The sequence below is a fragment of the Belonocnema kinseyi genome, chromosome 2 (genome assembly GCF_010883055.1).
Source record: "Belonocnema kinseyi isolate 2016_QV_RU_SX_M_011 chromosome 2, B_treatae_v1, whole genome shotgun sequence".
NCBI classification, from domain to species: domain Eukaryota; kingdom Metazoa; phylum Arthropoda; class Insecta; order Hymenoptera; family Cynipidae; genus Belonocnema; species Belonocnema kinseyi.
This window is the reverse complement of record NC_046658.1, coordinates 38,438,802-38,448,232: the sequence shown is the minus strand read 5'-3', so window position 1 is coordinate 38,448,232 and position 9,431 is coordinate 38,438,802. Positions and strand designations below refer to the sequence as shown.

Below are 9,431 nucleotides of genomic sequence, written 5' to 3'. Positions count from 1 at the left end.
GGGGGAATTTTACGGATCTTAAAAAAGGGGGACACACGGTATAAAATTCATCCCAAAAAAACTACGAAATTAAAGCCATTAAGCGAAGAAATTCAAAAATATTTTTCAAAGAAAAATAAATAAATAGTATCATTAACGAAAAATTATCGGGTTTTGCCTGCAAATAGCCTTGGCCCTAAATCAAGTGAATCCACACGTAAACATTCACGGCCGTATGAACCATTTCTGTTGGATTTTTCTCTGTAGTAAAAAATATTTGTTTGATTTCGTCCATTTTGTTATGTATTACATATAATAATTTAAACTTGAAGAAACACTACAATGTCAGCAGTCCTTTACACGTGAAAATACACCAGACTCTCGGTTTAACGACAATGTCGAGTGTTTCCTGCAGATAGCGTTGCTGCTAAATCGAGGGAATCGAAACGTAAACAGGCAGGGCCACCTGAACCGTTTCTGAGGCGGTTTCCGAGTGCTTCTTTCGCTGAACTGCTGGTGGTGTGACATGATTGACAACCTTCCCTCGACCCCGCAAACTGAGAAATTGTTAGGGCCAGCAGTTCTAGGAAAGTATGTTAACCTGGTAGTAAAATAGTGCCATCGCTCCAATAAAGTTTCAAATAGTGTCAACAGTGTGCTGAGTTCGACACTTGAATGCGTAGAAATTACTTGCAAATAGATTAGTTCTACATTTTGTTCATCATCCCCCATCACGTATTCTTTATCCAGGTCCCCCTATAGCATAATTTTGAATGATTTTGAGTAGTAAATTCTGCTAAAAGCTTTATGTTATTGCTTATACATTAAATTATTGTTTTTTTTTTAATTTCCTGTAAATTGAGTATGGATGATTTACATCTTTTTGGGGGCACTTAAATAAATCATAAAAGTCATAATACAATTCAAATTATAAGCGTTTATTTATTTTTGCAATCTTTATCATGAAGTATAATTTATTTATAATCATTTGTATAATGAAAAGCATAAAAGAAGCCAATTTTTTTAATTGACTAAAAAATTGAAAGTGACAAAAATATCAAACTTTCAAATTATCAAATTTTGAAATATTTCATTTAAAAAAACGCATTAGAATGGATGAAGAATAAAGATTACCTGCTAGGCAAACATTTAACAACAGTGAATGATACTGCTGAAAGAGGTGTTATAATATCGGACTTCAATTGCTTGATAACGACAAATGAGGATCAAAAGCAGTACTTACTACAAGTAGTAAAAATTATAGAAAACAATTTCCAGATCTCAGAAAGAAAACATTGTCTTGGGCCAAAAAATCATGTTTTTTCATCAGCGTTTTACTTAGAATGCATATAAAATGGATTTAGATTATATTTCATTATAGTATTTGAAAGTCTTATGAATATTAAGCTGACATACGAGAATACACTAAAAATATATATTAATATATATTTACGAACATAATTTTATGTGTTATATTATTTATCTACATTTTTAATAGAAAACTGCTTGAACGAATACAAATTATTTAAACAATGACATTCCGTTTTTAGAGAATCTACTATTCCTTGAAATCATTCAATATTGTTTCATTCAGAAAATACGATTTTAAAATTATTTTTCGAAAAACAATTGTTTAAACAAATTATATTTGTTTAATCAGTTAAAAACGGTTAATATATTCTTTCTATACAGTATACAGTCAGGAAAATAATTGTATATATTCTATTTTATTGCATTTTTTAAAGCTATCAAAAAAGAAACTGCATGAGCAGATAAATAATAATTGTTTAAACAAATAGAGATTTGTTAAACATCAGAAGAAATGTATCAAAATTATGTAATTGTTTAACAAAAAGCAGCATAGGATACCAATTTGAGACAAAAATGTACATCTCTGGCTCAATTTTTAGAAATGTTGTAAATAAACAATAATTAATTGTTAAAATAATTACATAATGTTTTTAAAAAAATTACTACAAACAATGACCAACTATTACATTTCTATTAGAAAATACGATTATTTTTTACATTTTTTTTAGCATGAATAATTGTTTAAATAAGTTACATTTATTTGAACAATTAAACCTTGTTTAAAAAGTCATGGGAAATATTTAAATTGTCCATTAGTAATTATTTGTATGAAAAAGACGACAGAAATTTTTGTGTGCACTTAGATTTATCAGAACAATTAGCAACTAGAAAAATCCTAGTTTTCCCGAGTGAAAGAATCCTCAAGGAAATTCTCGTGTTATTTTCGTACGAGGATAATACGGGGACATATGCGAATATTTTTCGATTCCTCGAAAAAATCTGCGAATTAAAAATTCAACTCTCGCAGATTTTCACCAGAAATTTCAAAAAGTGGATAACACGAGGATTTTTTTTTATTGAAAAATTTCAATTTACATTTCGCACCCTGACTTATTAATTTTAACCCTTGCAGAATGTTTGCCAAGAAGAAGAAAAAGCCACAAATATCAACACCGACGAATTTCGAGCATCGAGTGCATACGGGATTCGATAAGCTTGAAGGAAAATTCGTAGGTCTGCCTTTACAATGGGCATCTATAGTTGGCAACAACCAGATACTCAAGTCTACTAATCGACCTTTACCTCTGGTTGATCCAAGTGAAATCACTCCCACGGAAATTCTCGATTTAAAGACTATCGTACGGGGCCATAATGATCCTAGGGTCGGAAGATTTGCACCTGGAGATAAAAACACTGAAAATGGTTTGCCTAAAACTAGTACCGTCGCCAGATCAAACTCTCTTCGGTCTTCCAGTCCGCCGAGACTTAGGCGAGACTACAGGTACAATAAATACATCTTTAAGTTGTTTTTTATTAAAGTTTCAAAATTCGGTTGCAATTAATATTATCATTTTTTAATTTCTAGAAATAATTCAAATCTTCCACCATCCGTACCGGAAGGCCAAGAAATGATAAATAGTCCTGCTCAATTCAAAGCCTATTCCAATTACGGAAAACCTCACGGTTATCCGGACAAACTGAGGCAGAATTTTCCAAACTTAGGACCTGGAATGCATCCAAATCATCATAACCTACTTCCAAATCTCCAGAATCTCAATCCCAACATGCAGTCTTCTCCAAATTTAACGCACGTGGGGTCAAACGCTCCAAACTTGTCTTTGAATTTCCAAAACCTAAGTCCAATTCCGAGTATTCAAAGTCCGACGGCCAATTCCAGTATTTCACAGATTCCAGAACATGAATTACAAAGAACTAATCCATCCACGGTGATGCCCACACAATATGTGATGTTGCTACACAATATGCATTCCAAGGTTTCTCCGGTTGGATCAATAGCCTCGCAAAGACCTCTTAGTCAACTGAGTTCACACAATGTTAATAAACATTCTCAAAATTATGGAGTGCCTGAAAATCCTTCCGCTGTACTTACACATTTCCAGAAACCGATAGAAAGTTCGCAATCAATGCACAATCTCTCAAAATCTGCGGTAACTTCATCTATTCCTGGAGTGAGTTCTACACCAGATCAAAATCAGAACATGAAGAGCGCAGTTTCGTCCGGCAATTTAGCTGTTGGCTCCGGAACGGGAGTAAATAATGCCAACAAGCAGAACGCAGACCAAAGGTTGACACATGAACAATTCAGAGCGGCCCTGCAAATGGTGGTATGTATTTTTTTTTCAATCGCAGTGGAAAGTCTTTCTTACATATCCTGTAGACACCTTTACCATATTTACTTTTGACAAGGTTAATCAAGCAACCACGGATAGAATCCCTTTCAAAATACTTAGCCTTACATTTGCGTTATTTTTCGTAATTATAAAATGGCATTAATTATTAATATTAATGCTTAAATTGTCTGTCTTCCGGAATTCTAGAACCTCCAGCGCCCCTCGCCTATGGGGCGGAAAACAGAAAGTTTATGAGGTTTACATGAAAATCCTTTATATCGACAAATATTCCTCATGGTTTGGAGAAAGCTTATTTCGAAAATTTGGTATGGTCCACGGCCAATTATTCATTGTTTATACAATTTTCTATTATTTATACAAAATTAAATATTACTTAAAGACGTTTAAACGTTAAAAATGTATAAAGGCTGGGGGCAGCGAATGGGGTGGGTGGCTTGGATATGGGGAGTATTCATTAGGTGTCTCGATTTTTCGAAGACCTGTATATTATTAGTATCCATTTGAGCTCAAAAGATATTATAAACAATTGGGTTGAACGTTGAGAGAGTTAAATCTTTCTGTCTACTGACATTGAAAGATTGATGGGGTAGCTTCGCCTACGATTTTACATGAGATAATTTTTATTCATTAATATATGTGGCTCTAAATAGTGATCGTCGTGGATCTTCGAAGGATTGACAGCCATTGCGTGGAATTAATTTCTCACTGGGTACGAATTTTATTGAAGGGGATTGCTTACCGGGGTGTTGTTTCCCTAAAGAAAACGAATTTGTTTACAAGGTTGATCCACCAAGGTGACACATTTTACTCATTCCTTTTCAACGAATAACTTACGACAGGAGATGAAAGTTATACGGAGGGATGATTTTCCAGAGAGGGTAGTTGCGCCAAGGAGGTTGAATTTCATTCAAGTAAATAAATTGCCAATGGAGATTGATTCCAATAGTCAGTGAGTTTATGCGAGGGTTGTCATGTTTGTCACATGGCTGAAATAGTGCAAGGGAAAAATTATTCAAGGAGAGGTCCGTACTCTAAACATTATTGCAAGGGCGGGGCCACTCATGTCTGTTGAACTTCCGGTTCTAAAACCAACGGGCACGTCTATAAGTTCGAAATTATGGGGTAGAGCCCACCACGAGTGGTGACTTCGAATGTGGGTGGGTTGTTATTAAACGCAATTGGACGTTTGTTTACTCCCAGAAATTAGGGTACTCTTTAGTCGATAGTAAGGCCTACTTTTCAATGTAAGGCATTCTCTGAAGTTCAGGTGGGACGTCACCTTCCGAAAAGATGCTTGTTGTCAACTTGCCACAGAAAAGGTTTAAAAGAAAGCTGGAAATTTATGGACTGAACGTGGGTTAAATATTGTGAAATGAAAAAAAAGTATTTGAATTCTTTTCTCAGGGCTCCACGTTTAGGGATTATGGGAAATGTACAAATGTTGGGGACAGCAAATGGAGCGGGTGATCCAGTTCCGGGGATTACGTCGAGTAATTTGATTGTGTTTAACCATAAAACTTTCAAAATTTCTAAACAATTTGTCAAATACTCTAATTTCCAACAGTTCCCATAGTTATCGGCAAATGTCAGAAATTCTGGAGTTTTCATCTTTTCCGCATGTTGGAAATATTACATCCCTAATTGTTATTGCGGTACCGAGTTAAGAAATCTTATGCATCTTATTTACGAGTGAGATCTGCTCTCGGAGGTCAGGGCGGTGTTTCTGGGCCATCTGTCGCGACGATATCCAGATGTGCACGGTTAGCGAAATTCAGGAGTTCTTCGAGAGTTGTAAGATAACTTTGTAAGCGTCAGGCAAAGAGAACGATTTGGTATTTTTCTTCTTTCGCGGTTAGGGGTATTGCGACTGGAGCCTATGATTGTTTAGTTCTTGCCATTTGCTAAATAGCAAGATGCCACAAGCAAGCAGAAAAAGGACTAGACATGTGCTCCTGATTTCGTGGTCGGTCCCCTTCCTCAAATTCCAGTTGTTGTTCTGTTGAATAGATCACCTTCCACAGCTCTTGACCGTGTTTACCTACGGAGAATTTTGTTTATGATTTTTTAGTCAAATGCGTTTAGTTTTTTCTCACTTTGGCTTCAATTTCTTGAGAGTAGTTGTTTGTCTGAGGCCAGTCGTTGATAAAGATGCGTTTAAATCCCTGGTTCAGGGATGCCCACGGATAGTTCCCTGACTCGCTTTTCTTCGCCTTCTATGTGCCTTCTCCTAGCACCCTCATTCGCTCTCTATCGTAGACTGCAATAGAGAAGATTGACGCGTGACAGATTTTGGTTATTTTCTCTTTTCAGGAATATGCTTGCCGTAGACGAAACAATCCTTGATAATTTCAGAGCAAAAGAAAACCAAAGTGTTTATTGATCTACAAAGAAATGAGTTTTTTGTTGTTAAAAAACGAAACTGAAAATAGGTTATGTAGTTATGCAGAGAATTTATAGGGAACTAGGGGTACTAATTCAGTTATGTTTCAGTCATTCGATGTAATTTCTACCTACCAAAGCACTCACGAATCATGAAAAGTTCGACAAATCATGTTTAAGACTTGGTTTACCCAATGATTTGTGAATTATTTTGAATCTTGTTTTCATTTATCGGAAGCTTAATAGCACGCATGATTAATTCTTGTCCCAAAGGAGAACTTAAGTCCGATGTTCTATTCTCAGTATTTCTTGCTATTTTCTTGTGCACTAACAAATATTGTAGGGGAATGCTAGTACATATATTTGAAAGACGGCTGGCCCATTCCATGAAAGGCAATAACGTCGGATTTTAGAATGTCAGAAAACAAACTTTTCGAGAGCCGCAAGCACATTCTCCTCCTTGTATTTCAGTAGGCGATTAAAATAAAAATCAGAAAAGCTGAAATTACCCTCCTACACACCCCCTCCAAAGATTCCGGAAGGACACTCCCAGGTTCCCACAGAAGGTAGCAGACCCAAAGAAGAAGTCTTAATTGTTGTTAACGCTGCTACATAGCTATGATAGATAAGTTCGTTTGAGGCCTATATCAGTACTTGGTGTTATATAGCAGCCGTATCTGCTGGAAAATGTAATCAGAGGAATTGTCAAGACAAATGAAGTATTCAATTTTTTTTAAATTGACTACACTTGAGAATTTTATGCAGTATTTAAACTACTACGACAGAATTTGGATTTAAAGATAAACCTTCAAAATTATGCAATTATGCAATGTCCGTTCTAAATTGCACAATTAACAATTAAGAGATTTAAAAATTCAAATGTTGATATTTAAATCTTTAAAATGGAATCATTTTAATTTTGAGGCCTTAAAAAGTTAAGGTTCTAGAATTAGGACGATGTTACATACATTTGTAAATTATTGGATGGTTATGGAGTTACGCCATACTTTCTATCCATAGTTCGTCGACCCTGCTGAGTCTGTTAGAAATGGAATAATAAAGCATTATCGATTCTGGGTGCAAATATACATTTAGCAACTAATTTTTTTTTCAGGTTAGTCGAGGAGACCCAAGAGAGAATTTGGAGAACTTCTTAAAAATTGGCGAGGGCAGTACAGGCACAGTTTGTATCGCAACAGACAAGGCATTGCACCGCCAAGTAGCAGTAAAAAAAATGGACTTGCGAAAGCAGCAAAGGCGAGAGCTTCTTTTCAACGAGGTGGTCATCATGAGAGATTACCATCACGCGAACATTGTCGAAATGTACGACAGTTTCTTGGTAGACGATGAACTCTGGGTGGTCATGGAATACCTCGAAGGTGGAGCTCTAACAGATATTGTCACCCACTCTCGAATGGATGAGAGTCAGATAGCAACGGTTTGCATTCAGTGCCTTAAACCACTCGAGTATCTGCACTCCCAGGGTGTTATTCACAGGGATATAAAATCTGACTCTATCCTGCTTACTGCAGACGGACGGGTGAAATTGTCAGACTTTGGTTTCTGCGCCCAGGTTTCTCAAGAACTTCCGAAGCGGAAGTCCTTAGTGGGAACGCCTTACTGGATGAGCCCTGAAGTTATTTCCCGGTAAAGTGTTACATTTAATTATTACGATAGATAATTTGGAACTAATTTGTTTACTTCTAAAGGTTACCGTATGGTCCAGAAGTTGATATTTGGTCTCTGGGAATTATGATCATTGAAATGGTCGATGGAGAGCCGCCATTCTTTAATGAACCTCCTCTTCAAGCAATGCGTCGCATCAGAGATATGCCCCCACCAAAATTGAAGAATTCGCACAAGGCAAGTTTTCACTTTACATAAGTCTAATAAGTCAGTATAAGTCTTAAAAGACGTAGGTTATGGTCGATCTCGAATTAGATCGAAATCTTGGTTCCCAAATTTTACTCGTGAACATCACAATTTCATTAACATGCTATAATAAAAAGAACGAGGTGAGAAATTCAAGTAGCGATTCAGAGAATGTGAGGAAACAGTGGTTCGTGAGAAAGTGGGAAATGCATATTTGGCTTGAACTTGATAATTTCGTATAATTTACCAAAATTACCAAGTTTAAGCCAAATCCAGGGAAATAAATTTTGTTTGCATTTAGTGTCGGTTCCTTTTCGCTACACTTCTTTAAAGACGAGAAAACACTTTTTTCATCTGAATTAATCCATATTCGTTATCACATGGGTGCTGCGTTTAATAAAATTAAGAAAACTCTGTGAGAAATTCCAAGTATTCGGCATCTTCTACCAAAATTGACAGATAAGTTTAATTTACGCAAAACACGAAAAAACGTGGCGACCATGAATGGTAGCTCCCGTTGGTGCCTTTATTGACATCGCGTATGAAGTACCTCTGTCTCGGTTGCTCACAGTGCATTTCGTATATTATCAAGTAATGTAGACCGGGACAGTGTTGCCCAATTAACATTCAGTGCTCTGTATAAAGTTAATAAGACGTAGAAATGATGTCTTTTTCTTCATTTCGTGTTCAATATTATTGTCTAATACATTTTTATATGTATTAATTGAGGACTCGGATTCTATAACCGCCTATAAATTTGTTGGCGGAAAAGTGGTTCAGAGAGATATAAATATATTTTCTACGAAAAGAATTGTTTAAAACAAATCAAATAAAAGTGAAGGTGTTATTTCGGCCGCACGGCCCGTTTATCCTCTCGCATGTATCAACTCCAGGCTTCTACGTGAAAGTGCAACTTCACTCGAGACGATGTATCGGTTATTAGTCAGAATTTAATCAACTAAATTATTTATTGTAAATTATATATGATTTTTTTTTGTTTTTACTGATATGGCGTATATGGTTATATTCAGTTATATATAGTGCATGGCGTTTGTTGTTTTGTTTTGTTTCATCTGGATGTTGTTAAATATACTGATGCATTACCACATAGACTGTGCGAATTGATAAATTTATGTTTCGAGATGGGAGACGTCCCAGACGATTGGAAAAAAGCGATTATGGTACCAATATACAAGAGAAAGGGAGATAAAAGCGAGTGCAATAATTACAGAGGGATTAGCTTATTAAGCACCGTAAGTAAAATATATTCAAAAATACTTATTAGTAGGGTAATGAAAATAACAGAAGCAAAGATTTGGGAAGTCCAAAGTGGGTTTATGCCAGGAAGGTCATGTACGGATCAAATATTTAGTTTAAGGCAAATAACAAAAAAAAGTTTGAGAGTAAGAAAAAAAGTCTGTGCATTTGTTGACCTAGAAAAAGCTTTTGACAAGGTAGATAGAAGTAAACTTTGGGAAGTCCTGAAAGAGTATGGAGTCAATGGATGGATCCTACAAG

The 9,431-nt window shown here is 35.8% G+C and overlaps 1 protein-coding gene across 1 annotated transcript in view; it reads left to right on the top strand.

Annotated features, from left to right (window-relative positions):
• LOC117167210 (serine/threonine-protein kinase PAK mbt) overlaps positions 1–9,431 on the top strand; it is a 44,128-nt gene that overhangs the window by 9,134 nt on the left and 25,563 nt on the right. The window contains exons 2-5 of the mRNA XM_033351962.1: positions 2,423–2,791; positions 2,876–3,635; positions 7,156–7,688; positions 7,751–7,904. Coding sequence (XP_033207853.1) covers positions 2,424–2,791; positions 2,876–3,635; positions 7,156–7,688; positions 7,751–7,904 — 1,815 coding nt within the window. The 5' untranslated portion in view covers position 2,423. The remainder of the gene's footprint in view (positions 1–2,422; positions 2,792–2,875; positions 3,636–7,155; positions 7,689–7,750; positions 7,905–9,431) is intronic.